Source organism: Thalia democratica, chromosome 7 (genome assembly GCF_965202585.1).
Source record: "Thalia democratica chromosome 7, ktThaDemo2.hap1.1, whole genome shotgun sequence".
NCBI classification, from domain to species: Eukaryota; Metazoa; Chordata; class Thaliacea; order Salpida; family Salpidae; genus Thalia; species Thalia democratica.
In genome coordinates this window covers 39,096,155-39,112,176 of record NC_139171.1, presented here as the reverse complement: position 1 = coordinate 39,112,176, position 16,022 = coordinate 39,096,155, and the positions used below count along the sequence as shown (strand labels likewise).

The 16,022-nt window shown below is 25.3% G+C and overlaps 1 protein-coding gene across 1 annotated transcript; it reads left to right on the top strand.

The window, feature by feature from the left end:
* Positions 1 to 4,202: 4,202 nt before the first annotated feature.
* On the top strand, positions 4,203 to 15,564 carry LOC145841355 (cadherin-related family member 1-like). Its single transcript, XM_082948717.1, has 11 exons — positions 4,203 to 4,317; positions 8,641 to 8,780; positions 10,283 to 10,366; positions 11,457 to 11,540; positions 11,693 to 11,773; positions 11,849 to 11,971; positions 12,222 to 12,365; positions 12,503 to 12,697; positions 14,265 to 14,395; positions 14,536 to 14,662; positions 15,550 to 15,564. The coding sequence occupies exons 1-11, from the start codon at positions 4,203 to 4,205 to the stop codon at positions 15,562 to 15,564; spliced, it is 1,239 nt and encodes a 412-aa protein (XP_082804843.1).
* The last annotated feature ends 458 nt before the right edge of the window (positions 15,565 to 16,022 follow it).

The window sequence follows — 16,022 nt, the reverse complement described above, 5'->3', positions numbered from 1 at the left end:
AAAAAATACTAATAGCTACGTAACAATAAGACTTGATTTAAAAAAAAATCATCATAGGCCCAATCACAAAGAGATGATGTTTTAAATAAAAAAAGTTGAGTCACCAAAAACACTTTGGTTTATATAACTTCTTCCACAAGTTAAATAAAATTAATTTTTTTGATAATTAGCAATTAAGTTATAATCGTTTATGCAACAAATTAAAAAATATAGATTGTTTTTGTCAAACTAAACATAACATTGTAATGCTATTGGCATTTTCTCTTTTTCGAGAGAGCTATCTTGTATTTAAACTCAAACTACGCTTGAAACAGGCTTGAGTTTGAGTTGCTTTTATGTCAGTATTGATACTTCTTTAAAAAAGCGATGTATTTCCGTGATAGTTTTTGTATGTTATAGTCAGTAATTGCCAGGCCCGCGTATAAACTAAGTAACAATATCTGCTAGACCAGTTCAACAAAAACACTGCTACAATTTATAACTTATAATTTTAAAGAATAAGTTTTTAAAACTTCTTAATCGAGTTTTAAGTAAATATTAATCTGATAAAACTCCGCCAAATAACATAAAAAAATGTTAAAAATGAATTTAGATCATTTTTAGAAACCATAAATAAAAGCTTATTCAAAAGTTTGTACTAAGTTTCATATACACTTCTTTTCTAAAATGTTTTCTAGATTAGTTCAAACAAACCTCGATTGAAATGATGTTAATAGAACAACCTACTGTTAACCAAAAAGCTTAAACATTGTTTTTATACTTTAATATTATTTTTACTAATTTACATTTATAAGAAATTATAATCATACTAGTTCATCAACAAAGATAAAAATTTGTCTGTTATTACGACAAAATAAATATTAGTATACAAGTCCCAGAAACTTTTATTGATTAATCATTTAATAACTTTTTCTACAACACAAAAAATATACTAGCAGTAAATCATTATTTTGTTAAATAAAACTCGTAATAGTTAAAATATGATAATATGCAAGCCTTTAAGTACAACACCTTTTTAAAGTGTATATGGTTAACACAACTTATACAAACTTTTTTAAAACATTTAAGCAATAATCTTTTTATTAAAAAGTAAAAGTAATTAGTCTTTAAAGTTTTATAACTGGACAATCGCTTACCCAACATTAATGTTTTTCACAAACTTCATCACTAACTGTTCGAAAATCTTCAATTTAAGAATTCACAATTCGCATTTTTATAACTTCATCTTAGGCTTTTATTTTTGGTCAAAATACGTTCAAAATATGGGTCAAAACTGGTTCATTCTCTGCAAACATCATAAGCTAATCTTTTCAGCTAGATATGATTTTAAAAATAAATAAATTTTATCTTTAGACTATAGAGTTCTATTTCCTTAGCAGTATCTCTCTATTTACACAATCTAAATCATTACTTAGATCTAGTAGGACTGCACATACCGCTTTAACCTTATCAAGTGAGACAACACCCTCATCGAACTCATATGAAGCTAAAGATGTAGACCAAAGGTCGGTAGCATTTTATGAGTCGCGTACCAACTTTCCTAAAGAAAATAATCGCGGAATGCGCTGTATAGATAGAAGTCTTTTGTATGCCGTTGTTAACTTAAATAACTGTAGAAATAGTTATATGAATACTATTTTAAACAAAATAATTAGTGGAATAAGCAACAATAGCACGCTAGTAAACGGTAATTAATAAATTAAGAGCTTAACTTTAATGTTCTTAACATTTTTTTGTATTAATAAAGCTTGTTTTTAGGTAAAAAGTAAATTGTGGAATTTTGTTTTGGGGCGGCAGTTTGCCGACTCATATTGTACTAAATCAAAATTGATAAACAGTTAGAATGTTATAATTAGAATAAAATTATTACAAAAACCTGAATGTATATATTAATTTTTTTAGTTGAGTTAGCGAAGACTTATATTGACCTAAGCTTTCCTGTTTCTAAATAGAGATATAACTTTACTGACCTTAGGATATTTGTACATTTACTTACCTTCATAAAATGTCTGACTAATTAGCTCACTAATTACTGGATAAACAAGACTGTTAATAGAGGCATATAAATTTAAGTTACATCCTAACCACTATTTTTATACAAACCTAAGGTTGTTATAATACTGTGTACCTATTTTTTTTTCACATCTAAAAAAAAATTTTGCTGACATTATTTTGAGTTATAGATAATTTTATAATTTTAATTTTTTTTTAAACGTTTATAAAAATAGTACATAGTATACAAGAGATAGTCAACATAAAATGGTCAAAAGTAGAATATAAAAACCAAGACTATTTGAAATTACTCAAGTTAGAAAACAAGATACTACTTAGTTATGATTAACATTTAAAGAGAATTTTTACATCAGTATAAAATGCAGAGAAAAAATGTACAGTTTTTGTTTATTAACAATTAGTTTATTTTACTATCTAAAACAGGGGTCGGCAGCCTTTTGTAACTCGCGGGCCAGTTTTATCAGAAAAATTTGCTAGCGGGCCGCACAATTAAAAAAAAAAGTCGTCGAGGGCCGCAGTTTCAAAATAATAATTATAGTAACTATTATAAAAATACCATTTTAGACCAAATATATAACAAAATAAGTAGTATAATAGCACTAGTAAGGAGCACTAATTAAATGAAGAGCTTAATTATAAGTTTTTAATGCAAAACCTTTTGTTTTTTTATTTTTTTTAAAGTATATTTTTAGCTGAAAAGTACCTCGCAGGCCGCAGATCTCGGCTTTGAGGGCCACATTTGGCCTGCGGGCCGCAGTTTGCCTACCCCTGATCTAAAACATTAAACAAAATTATTTTAGAATCAATATTTTATAAAGATCAAGCTTATAACAATGCTTTTTCCAAAAACTTTATCTGAAATGATAAAAAAAAATCAAGTAGCTCTTAAACTTATCAACATTTAATATAACAAGTTTTGTAACTCTATAAATAACTCTATCTAACTTATATATATACCGTTTTGGCATTATGCTGCTTTATATAGTTTTGAATAAAGTTTAGAAAAAATCTGAATTTTTACAAAAAATAAAGACAACTCATTAAAAAAATTCTATTAATTCGCTGTTTCGGTTTTTAAAGGTATAAATCATATTATATTCTACTAAAAAGCTGTTAGCTATTAACACCTTCTATATAGAGACAAAAACAGCTTTAATTTTTTTAAGCAAAAAAAATCTAGTATTGTGAGTCTCTACAATAAAAATATTGTAAACAAAGGATTATTGATATTGATTATTAAATATTAAATATAAAAAGAATTTATAAATATTCAGAATATAATTTTTTTTATTATAAATATAGTTAAAGGTTAGAAATATAGCTTGAAAGTTAAAAAATATAGATTTTAAAGGTAACTGGAAAATAAAAACAATATTTTTACTCAAAATGTACTAAAAACTTAAAAGTGACCTCTAATTTCTATTTAGAAATTAAAATGGGATGAAGGTAGTCTTCCTCTTTTGATTTTAAAGACCGGACAGGATTGAATTTTAGATAAATATAAATAAAAATGGTAAGAACCATTAAAAAAATCAGTCACAGTCTTTTACAACCACTTAGAATAGATCTTTCGTTTATTAAAAAACAAACATTTTCAATTCTTATTCAAATAGAATCTGATTTCTATTGTTAAAAAAACTTAAGTCCACGGAACATGCATTCTACTATTATTCAATATCAATGGCGAGGTAATCAAAAATTTAAAGATATAAACATAATAAACAATGTTGCGTCAAAAGCATCATTGAACAAAGAAACCAGTTTTTGAACTGGTAAGGCGTAAAACAAATTTGCTACTCTACTCTACTCTGACTGCAAGAGTTTTTGATAACCAAAAGTTAAGTATTCGTACGAAGGCCAACGTTTACGGTGCCTGGGTATGCAAAACCCTGCTGTATGGTAGCGAAAAGTGAATCTGGTTGAGCGTGCAAGAGAAGGAAATCAACACCTCTCACCTACGATGCCTTCGCCTCATAGTTGCGAGATTTCAATACGTTGAAAGCCACACAAGTCAAAACAAACAGACATTTGTTATAGCAACATTAGCGTTCCATTAACACTGCTTCACCACACTTATAGAGTTGGATGTCAACAAAAGATCACCAACATCATTGAGACGAACTGATCTCGACACTATGTACTTTACAATCACCCAGCGCAGGTTTCGCTAGCTTGGTCATGTTTTGATTATGGGCGACGAGCGAATGCTTCATTCTCTGTTGTACAGCGAGCTGGATATTGGCAAAAGCAGCCGGGGTTGTCCAACACTACATTTTAAGAAAGTGTGCAACCGCGAACGAGAGAGTTTGAATGTCACAATTGATAAGCGGGAGGAGCTAATTACCGCAAAAAATAGCGATCATTTATGTACAAAAAAACTTAAACGAGAGAAAAGTAGACTAAAAAACAATAATCAAAACTAGCTATTTTTTATTTATTTATTGTTTATTTATTATTTTGTTGCATTGCTGTAATCGCCTTTCTTTTCAGATTTATGAAATCTGTACATAATTAGTTTTCGATCACAACACGCATAGCTAATTTCAGCTGATCGCGAGCCTATTTAAAAAATAAATCTTTTAAAACTACCAAATCTTACTTAAGAAATATTTAAGTATTTATTGCTTTCATAACTGTATATCAACTTTTATAAACGCTTTAGTTACAAAGCAAACTTTCAATCTTAAAAAAACTACTTGCAACTTAAAAATAAAACGACTTACTTAATTAAATATAATATTGCATAACTTTAGTTAATAACTTGTGGCCCTAAGCAGCAAAGAGGCCAAAAGGGGGCCATGAGTAGTAAAGGGACCACAAGTGGACTATGAGGAAATAATTTAAAACTTACAGTAAATATTAAAAAAAAAAGGTTTTAAGCGTATTCAATGGTAGTTTTTTGAGAAATCTTGTCGGAGGGGACCATTGCTTTTTTATTTCAAAAAAGGGGACTTTATGAAAAAATGTTTGAGAAATCCTGGGTTTGACTAATTGGACCGAACAAACTAAACGTGTAACTTATAGCACATTAAAAATGGACAGAGATCTTGCTCAAAAATAATTTTAAAGCACCTTGGACCTGTTGTATAAAAAGACCTCTTTGGTCGTCGAAATGTACTAATATAAGTTTACGCGGGTTACCCAATAAGAAAAACTAACTTACTTAAGGAAAATTGTGTAATGATAAACACATAAAAATAGATCATAAAGCTAGACAGCAGTTTTTAATTCAACTTTAGGTACTAACTACTACAAGATTTCTGTTTTTAGTTTAACTTTAAACTAAGTTTTGTTTTGAAAATAAAAAATCACCAGAATAATAACTAAATAAAATACAAAAAAAAAACGTTATAGAAGCATCCTAATATAAAAGAATCTTATAAAACAATGTCAGAACTTTTTTTTTCTTACTAGTTGAAAACTTAAGAAAACTTAATGCACGTTTAGTAAATAACATAACTAAGTATATGGTATAAATAAATTTTATAAAGTAATCGATGCAGTTTGAAGATTAACATTTAAAAAAATATTTTTATTACAAAAGCATACAATTACCAAGTTTCACGCTGTCCGTTCAGCGGTGAAACTTGGTAATTGTCTGATTTTGTAATAAAAATATTTTGTTTTCAAAAACATAATTGTATTAAATATATATTTTATTATTTAAACTAATGTAGTATGTCTTTAAAAAAGTTGTTCAAGCAAAATATTTTTTTTGAAATAAGCTACTAAGTTTGACTTTTAACCAAACTTATGCTCAAAAAGTAAACAATAGTAATATTTAAGGTAAAAAAAAAAACAGCAAAAAAATTCTCATGTTTGTTTTTTTAAATTAGAAATTATTGAATTTATCGTATAAGTTTCAAAAAGTTACATTTGAGTGAAAAGCTAACTTATAATCTGTAGAGTATGAAATCAGTAGTATAAATCAAAGAAAGTTTACTTGACTAGATACCTTTAGGAACAAAGTTAAACAAACGGATAACTTAAAAATACTAAGTAAAGTACTACATAAGCGTTATAAGATTTTTTGATAGAAAAGTTATATGTTTGTACGAATAAATATTTTGATAGCAGCCAAAAAGTTGTTTGTTCTGGGTTAGGTGAATAAACATTGATGTAATTAAATAAAATTAATTTTTTACTATATATTACATAGCTAAAGTTATAACAAATAATTATATAATGTTAATAACATAGAAAACTCTAAAAAAAATAGAACATGTTACTAATACCATACTATTATATTTGTAGTTTCTTTTAATTGTTTTAAGTTTAACTTTTGTACATAACGCATGTTTAGATTTAGTTTTCATTAAAAAAGTACAATTAAATATTTGTTCTGAAACTAGTTTGTTAATGTTTAACTTTATTTAGTCATTATGCTGTATTAACAGAAACTTCCTCTACGAGCTTCATTGTTACTGTAAATTAACTGTTCAACTTTTTAAATTACATTAATGATTCAAAACTGTTGTTCAATTGTTGTAAAATATTAGTTTCTAAGTTAGTTTAAAAAAAATCATCAAAAGTTTTTTCCTTTACAAACTTTGCATTTTTTGTTTACTGTTAAGTCTAAAAAAGTTTTAGATTACAAATCATACTACTTTTTAAACAGCTTTTTTGTGAAGAAATTTTTAAGATAAATATATAAATTCTATGAGGTCTAATACAGAAAAGTTTCTGAAAAGTTTCAAATAAAATATTTATTTATCAATTACCACATTTAAAACAGCTTTTTTATTGACATGTTTGGTTATTACTAAATATTAAACTTTTTATACTAGTTATTTATATAGATATACATTTCATTTTTTCAATGTCAGAAACTAAAACCTTAGTTACTCACTTATGAAATACTTGATTACATATTTATTCAAGTAATAAAATTTTCATACAACACCTTCTTTAATGAATAACAGCACACAGTTAAGTTTAGGAGTTATTTAGTTTTGTAAACGACGAATTGAATAATTGCATTTCAAGAAGTTTTTATTTAACATTTTAATTGCTTGTTTTACATGTTAAATAAACAGAAAAGTACATATAAATTCATACTTTTTTAATATTTTATTTTATATAATCATATCAAGTTTTGTATAAAACCACGGTTTTCTTAATTTACAATTAAAGTCTAAATATATTAAAAAAAGTTAAATATTTTGTAAACTGGTTTTATTCAACAAAGAAAAAAACTAAGGAGTTTTTTGTTTGTAACTAAGACTAACTTTCGAGTATTTTTCCAGTGAACGACCCTAAAAATATTTTTCAAGTTTTTATTTCTACATTTTAACAATTAGTTAAGTAGTAAACAGAATAAAAATGAAAGTACTTTATTTAAACTTTATATGTTTTTTAATTTATTTTTTCTAATGCCTTAAAGTATTGATATGGAAAACTTTAGCTTAAGTAAACCGATCGTTATTTTAGGCAAATTTTTTAAACAAATGTACATAAAAATTAGATAACAAGGTTGTAAACTGAAACAATGTGGAAATTATACTCATCAATATTTATTTTGGTTCAAATTTATTCAAAAGTATCTTCAGATGGTAAACTTGTTTATATTTAGTATTAATTTTAATCCCAAAAAACTTAAGTAAGACAATCACATACTTAAAGCTAGCCTAATAATTTTAATTTAGTCTATTAACTGTGCTAAGAGTTTTAAAAAAGTTACAATAAACGGCACATTTATACCTATAAAAAATGTTAAAAAATTCCAAAAAAAAACTGCTTACTTACAATTGAAAGTTATGAAGTTCAATACAAATAAGGAATTAAAACAAAAACCGTTATAGTAGTTTTTAATTTTATACGCCTTAACATAACGAATTTTTTATGTTCAATGTTTATCAATATTTATTAAATGAAATCAATAGGGTATAAAATTTTTTAAAAATAATTAAAATATAGGGTATTTAATTTTTTTTTTAAGTATTTGTTTTCTAATCAGTTTTTGTGGCTAGCCTGAACATGAAAAACTTTTAAACACAACAATATGCAAAAACTGTAGGGATATCAATAAGATACGCACTAAATCTCGAAAAGGAGTTGACTCCAAAATTTAGAAATTATTTTCATAGTTTTTTATTTAAGTTATGAAGTTACACGATCGAAAACATGATGTCAATACGATTATGTAATGCAGATTTAGCAAAATTATTATTTTGCAAAGTTATTGTTTAATTATTGCACTCATAATAAAATTTACTTTTTATATATTTACGTATCACATTATTGTAATTAAAAGCTAAGCTACCTGAAATAACTTAATTCAGACAATCAGAAAAAGTAAAATGATTTACAAAAGTATTGCAAATTTACTTATTTTGATCAAGTTTCTAAAATTAACTTCAGTAGATTTATTGTACTTTTAATGAAAAATAAATAAATTTCAGCTATTGCTCGGTATGAAAAGGGTAAAAATTATATTTAAATTGTAAGGTACGCATTTTTGCTAGGCTTAAGCTGCGTGTTTTACCGATCTCCTTAATGTATTTTATAAGTTTTCATATCAGCTGTATTTTTTTTTTTGTTAAAATACTCGTTAAAGAAAAAATGAATAAAATGAAATTGTTTTTTTTTTAAATCTAGAACTTCAAATAATAAAATGATTTTATACAGATGTTTTTTCTGAAAACAATGGAGCCTCTACAGAAGGAAATTTAAATAATGCACTTTTTTGCGAAGACATTGAAGTTGGAAATGTGTTTTACACTTTAAAAACTGAAGTTGATGTCCCAAGCTCGATTGCTTCTTTTACTGTCGGTGGTACTCTAGCAGAATATGTATTAGCTAGTAACAACGGAGAACTAAAGCTTGTACAAAAATTTCGAGTAAGCTTGTTTATTTTTAGAATTTTTTGTTCAAGTTTCAGTTGAGCTATAAAAGTTACTATTACTTACGTTAGATAAATATGCTGGTTCTTGTCAGTTTTAAACTTTAAAGACTGCACGACAACTAAATTTACAAAAACTTAACTTCAAAAAAGCTTGGTTATAAACCATTTAGATTCTTGTTTTGTTTACCTTGAAACTTTATTAGCAACTACAACTATGGTATTTTTTATAGTAAATTTGTAATAGTTAATTTTGCAGTTGTTACTAAACTAAAAAAAAATTTATCCTAATAATCTAGTATTTTGAAAATATAGTATTGTGGCTTTATCCATTAATTATAAGTAGCTTATCTCATAAACTAGTACAATTCTAGTAAATTATGCTAAAGCATTGTAAGTTTGTTAAAAAAACACATCGAAAATATTTCGAAATCTTAAGCTTACTTAAATGTGCTTATTTTTACAGTATTTCTTATAGTTCAAACAAAATCTTTAATTGTTTTTATAAAAATTATAACATTTTTGTATTTGTAGTTATGTTACAGTTTTATTACAAATGAGTTGTCATAATTTGTATGGAATTAATTCAAAATCTAAGTAGTCTTATAGCCGTAGCAAAAAATGCTTAAGATTACCATTAAAACAAAGACTAAGTTCATATAAAAACTTAAATTATATTAACTTACTTTAAGAATAAAATTTAATTTTAAATTAAAACATACAGTAGATGAAATGACACTTAAAAACATAAAAAAGAAATATGAAACTGATTAAATCATTAAAACTTCTTAAAATAATTTCCATAGCTAATACTGTAAAATTTATTAAAATACTATAGACTTTTGGTATTAAGATTTATAACTTATAATAATGGTTTATACAAAATTTTTCCATCTATAACATTGTTGACCATCCCTATAATCTTGAAGCTATAATTTATTACTAATGCACCTGTTTATTGCTAATAACCATACTTTTTACATTAAAAGTTTTTATATGAGCAATGCTTTAAAAGTTTAACTAATTTCCTTTTCAAAAAAAAACGGAAAGAGTATGGTTTTTAGCAATGAAGTGGTACATTAAATCATGTAAACATATTTTTTTGCATACAATTTATTACTCAACATCAATAAATTACACCCAGTAGACTAATAGATAGCTATATTATTTGAAAGGCTCGATTAAATTATCTACAAATTTTATTCTTAAAATACTATAGACTTTTGGTATTAAGATTTATAACTTATAATAATGGTTTATACAAAATTTTTCCATCTATAACATTGTTAACCATCCCTATAATCTTGAAGCTATGATATAACTTTTAACTTTAAAAGTAAAGCTAAAAAATGTATTAAATTAAAAAAAAAAGAAGCTGATACTTTTTAAAATACTCAGAAAGAATAAAACATTATAACTAACTTTTAGTATGAAGAAAGAAAAAATATAGATTACACTTTGACTGCAACTAAAAAAGACGGTACACAATTCACATACCCTGAATCAACATCGGTATGTTAAGTTTTTTCAAACGACTGTAAGGTTGCTAAAGTTGTTTTGTTTAGATATTGTTTGAAAATTTTTTAATTGATTTGATGAAAATTCTTAAATTCTTAAACTTAATAAAGCAACTAATAAATCTTAATCTATTTTTTTTATTCAATTATAAAATTCAACTTTTACTGTTGTCATTTTAAAACTTATTAGCTTTGTTTTAAATGCATGAAGAACAATTTAACTTTGTTTTATATACAATATATGATTATCTCTTTTAAGTTGTACTTAAATACATGCTTAGTTTTTTCGAACTTTAATCTTTTGACCTACTTGTAAAATAGGCCTAGTCAAGTTTTCTAGTTGTTGGGCTAAGTTTGTCAGAAAAAGTTTTTTGTAAGCCGGAGACTCGTTTAAAAAGTTTTACAGGGCCATCTACAAAAAATGAAAGACTTCCTAAGTGAAATGGCAACAAAAACAGTCATTTAATAAGTACTACTAAGTACTGAGAAATTATAATTAAGAACACATTTAAAAAAACAAGTTTTGTAAAAGCCGAGTTTTAATTGGTTAGCACAATTACGTAGAGTTACGTCACACGCTTGAGATTTATTTTTGCGCGCCAGATCCGGCCTGCAAGTTGTACGTTAAACAAAACGCATAACTTGAATAAAGTTTAACACTTAGTTTAGTTTTTATATCTTTACATATTTTTATGCCTATTAGTTCTAAACAAACTATATTTGTTTTTATTAGCAATAAATATCAGTACGCTCAACAAAGATTAAATTGAGTAGTTAAAATAAGAAAACTTTATTTTTTAAATATTGTGATAAGACTTTATAAAAAGTTAAGTCAAACAAAAATTGTGATTAATCATTTTACTTATACTAAAAGTTTATTAGATAAAAGAAAAAAAAAAACTATAGTTTCAAAAAGTTTAAATAAAATATTTTATTTGTATATTTACTTTTTAGAAAATTATGTACAAAGCCTTTTTTTTTAAACAATTTTCAATATGAGTTTACCAGCAGCTATTATGGCAGCAACTTAAAAAAATACACATAGATTATATCATTTATATAAAACTGATAATAAACAATCACAGGTTACTCCTCTTGTGTTCATTAATGATGCAAACAATAATCCACCTTCAGTTTCCTTAATATTTTATGAAGTTGATATTTATGAGGTGAGTTATAAAATATTTAGTTTTTATTTATTAAGTTTTTAGTTTTAAATACTAACAAAAAAATATTTTTATCAGTTTTAGGTACATTCTGGTTATCTCTAATAAACAAAACATATAAAATTAGTATTTTATGTAATCAACATACACAACAGCATCCATGGACACCTGACATTTTTGGAACATTCGATGTTTCTGATTTAGATACAATTGAAAAGGATTCATACAGTTTCGCAGTTAGTTGTTTCACTTCTAGTTGTTAGAGTCTTTAAAAACACCTATAAAAATGTAAAAGATTAAAAAATTGTTAGCAAACAACTGAAGAATACAAAACAAACCAAACGTCGCCCACGGAAGTTCAATTGATTAAAAACGAAGATGTACAACTTGACTATGAAACTACTCCAACTATCGTTTCTGAAATTATATTACAGGTAGTAGAATTAAAAACAAATATTATTAATTTGAAGTAGTTTTTTTTTTGATACTGTTGACTACATTCGTTCAAGGTATTTAGATATACTAAAACAAAACCTAAATTAAGCGTTGTTTGTTAACGATGTAAAGTTTGAAGTTTTATTCATGTTTGAAAGTTTTAAAAAACAGCTTATCCAATTCAAAACTTACGTAAAAGTAAAAAACATGCAATTTTTTGAACAATAAGTATGTGTTATTTTTGAAAAGGACATCAAAGAAAGTGAATGTGGTGGGCCAGCAACGTTTGAAGTGACAATACCTGTCAACTTTCAAGTTAGAGATGGACCCGACAGTCCTCCTGTTTTCACAAAGCTGCCTGGAATTATAAATATTGACGAAAATCAAGCAATAGTAAGTAACGAAAAAAAAATTTATTTATTACAATAAGTTTCGATAAATAAGTTGGTTAGACTGTCACATAAACAGTTTTAAATACAACTTATGATTAACGTATATAAAATAATAGTTTCAAAGCTATTTTATTTGAGGGTGTCGAAATCGGACAAGTTCAAGCAAGAGATCAAGATTACAAACTTGATTGGGATATTGTTTATGAAATTGTCTCTACTGTACCAGTAATTACTGAAACCTTTGAAGTTACAAATGATGGAATTATACAACTTAAAAAACTTATTGATCGTGAATCATTGACTTCCTCTGACCAGCTTCAGTTTCAAATAAAAGTAAGACATGCAATTTTTTTATGGAGATTTAAAAACAAAAATAAATTAGTAGCATACTTTCTTATGGTTTTTTTTTGTTATAAGCTTAAACTAATAAAATTAAGAAAAAAAAAAACTTTAGTTGTTTTTTTATGGTTTTAGTTGTACGATGATGTTCATTTAGTTGAGTATTAAGTTAGAAAATAAAAAGATACTTTTTCCTTTGTCCTGGACATGAGATTAAACTTTATCCTGGTGTATGACTCGATAACCGAAAGGTTTTTTCACCAGGTCCTTGAACCAAATTTTTGAGCGCTTTTTGATTATAAATAATAATTAAGTTAATTTAAAAATTAGCATTAAAAGAATCTACAAAGCGCTCTAAAAAGTTAGGAGATTTTTTGAAGACTGTGGGTAGATTAAAGAAAAAAACTAAGGATAAAAAGCAAAATTTTTTCTTACAACTTAACAATAAAAAAACCTAAAAGCTTTTACTACTTTTAAATTATTTCTAAGTAATTATTTTTGGTTGGAAAATATTTGAGATTTTTGTTCAGCAAATATATAAAGCCATTTTTCATAGAAAACACTTGCTTAGAGTTATAGTCTAATTAGTTGTATTTATTAACTGACTTAAAAAAAAGTTATAGTTAATATTTTAATTCTTAAACTATTAGAAAACTAAAAATCACACACAAAACAACTTATTCAATTATGCAAACGTTTTAACATACACTTTTTTTTGAAGCTTTATGTTGTTTTTTTGAATAATGCTTTTCTTAGTTATTAACTTAAAACGTCAATAAGTTAGCACACATTTAGCTAAGTTCTAATATAAAGCACTGTTTTATACTTATTAATTGAATAAACTTAAAATTTTGTAAAGGTAGTTTTATTTTACAAATAAGTCTGTAAATTAAACAATTAGTTCATTTTTTGTACTTTAACTTTTTAATGCTTTGTATTTGAACAAATCTTAATATATTTGAATATATTAAGAATAAATATATAAATTTAATAAATATAATCAAATAGGTGTTTTAAAATACTAGCAAAAATTTTCAGTATATATACACTCGTTAAATTACAGATCATAAAGTTATATCTGTATTAAACTATTTTATAGAAAAATAATTAAGTTTAAAAAAATCAATGTTGATTAATTAATAAATTGTAAAGTTTGGTTGCAAGTTAAAACAATTTTTGCATAATTTAAAGAGATTTAATAAATAATAGTAATTCTTCTCTTTTCGATACTTTCTGTAAGTTTAAATAAACTTAATTTGGATAAGAAATAATTTTATATATAAAAAAAAAACATTAGGTACTTCTAAAAAATAAAATATAAAAGGTTAAATCATTATTCAAGCTAGTTAAAAAAGCACACTACACTCTTCTTTTGTAGGAAAAAATAATAATTAGATACAATATTTTTCGTCATCCTTTTCTAGATTATTTCTGCACAACTTTATTTTGTATTCTTAATCTTTAAGTTTAAATCTGGTAGAATTTTAAAATATTAAAGTAAACGTAAAGTTTATTTTTTAGTGTAAGTGATTTAAAAATCTTTTACTATGAAAATTGTTAGGCAACAGAAGTAGTTCCAGACCCAGACCCATTTGAATCGAAAAAAGACGAAGTTAACTATCCTTTTAGCGTGGAAGTTACTGTCACTGTAAATGTTCAGGATGTAGATGACAATAATCCTATATTTTACAAGTTAGTATCTGTTGAAGCTTTTTGTTGATATGTGTGTTTTTTTTTCATACTTGTTTTTTTAATATTATTAATATATTGATAAATAGAAAGATACATGTATAAAAATGGTCGTTTTTTAAAATACATATATTTTTGTACAGACTTCAAACTGCTGGCGACGTTAGTTCAAAGCAACCCGAGACTTTATTCAGTTCTGAATTACCTGAAGACACTTCAATAGGTTCAACAGTTCAGGGATTAGATATATACGTCGAGGATCTAGACCAGGTAATATCTATAAATCTTCAGTTTGTTCTATTAATTAATTCTAATTGAATAAACAAAATTGAATTTTTTCTAACAGTACAAAAAACTCTGAATCTGTTGTTTGTGTTTTTAAAGAGTTGAGAAATCTTTTTTCTATGGTATTTTTAACCAATTTCATTTTATGTTCGAGCTATTCAAAGTTGTCCAACTTACTTCTTATATGAAAAATGGCAGACTACCTTCAAATCATTCGTTATTAAACTTCAGATTAGAACTAGACAAATAAGCTTTCGTGACAAAGTAAAAAAAAGTTTGAAAAATTTGTACAAACTAGCTTGTAAGCTTACCTAAAATCTGTAGTTTGATTTAATAATGTTTTTATAAATTACCAAAATACGTTTTGTTAGATTTTTTTACAAGTAAATTCGACACTAAAAGTAACGAGTTAAAAATATTTTTTTCTTGAAAATACATGTACACTCATCATTTAATTTATTAATGGTCTGATTAATTTGTTGACCGAGGACTTGAGTTTTACAAAGACGCTGTTTTTTTTTTAAACAAAAAAAAACTAATATTACAGTAATTATTCCTAAATAAACTACGATTGTAACTTCCAATATTTTAAGGTTTTATTTTCAAAGCAATGTTTCACCCAAGAAAAGAGATCATCCGTTAATAACTAAATCTGAAACAATTATGGTAAAAATGTAAAAAGACATTAGGCTTAACTTAAATTAAAACTGTCAATGAGGTGTGAAAACGCAAAAAAAAATTAACTAAAATTAAAAAAGAAAATACCGAGTTAAAAATATGAGTTAAAACTAAAAATATGACAAAATTGCAAAGAAGATTGTCATAGTGCTAAGTTCAAAAACAAGTAGTAGTTAATTTATTTTTTTAAACAGGTTCAAGTAACATAATTTGTTTTTATACCACTTTAAAGTTTTCAGGATTGCTGTTAAGATTGTGGAATTTTAAAATATTTTAATATATCAAAGCTATGGATAGCCGTTATCTTGTATTTAAATGAAGCTCATTTTGCTTTTTGTTAACCATAATTGTTATAAATACTCCAATTTATATTTATATAAATCACTTGAGATATGCAAATATATTTACTTTAAAGATTTACTCGTAAAAAGCTAAATTGTAAAAATGCATGCGTTAAAAAAAAAGCTATAATGTATCTACCCCTCAAAAAGAAACTTTTACAAGTTTTTTAATATTAACTACCTTTATAAAATACTATTTGTTTTTTAGTAGTTCTTAACGCTAAAAAACTACAAACAGTTTAATAGTTTTAAATATATAAGTTAAACCCACAGTGTATTATACATTTAATCTGTATAAACTCCTCATATTAAAAGGTGCAAGTACA

What these genes read in the sequence shown, in the direction of transcription:
- LOC145841355 (XM_082948717.1), top strand. Translation starts at nt 4,203, where the DNA reads ATGGGCGACGAGCGAATGCTTCATTCTCTGTTGTACAGCGAGCTGGAT. An exon ending in GCTCGATTGCTTCTTTTACT is followed by an intron (nt 8,781 to 10,282) that starts GTCGGTGGTACT and finishes ACTAACTTTTAG; the next exon opens with TATGAAGAAAGAAAAAATAT. An exon ending in TTGACGAAAATCAAGCAATA is followed by an intron (nt 12,366 to 12,502) that starts GTAAGTAACGAA and finishes ATTTTATTTGAG; the next exon opens with GGTGTCGAAATCGGACAAGT.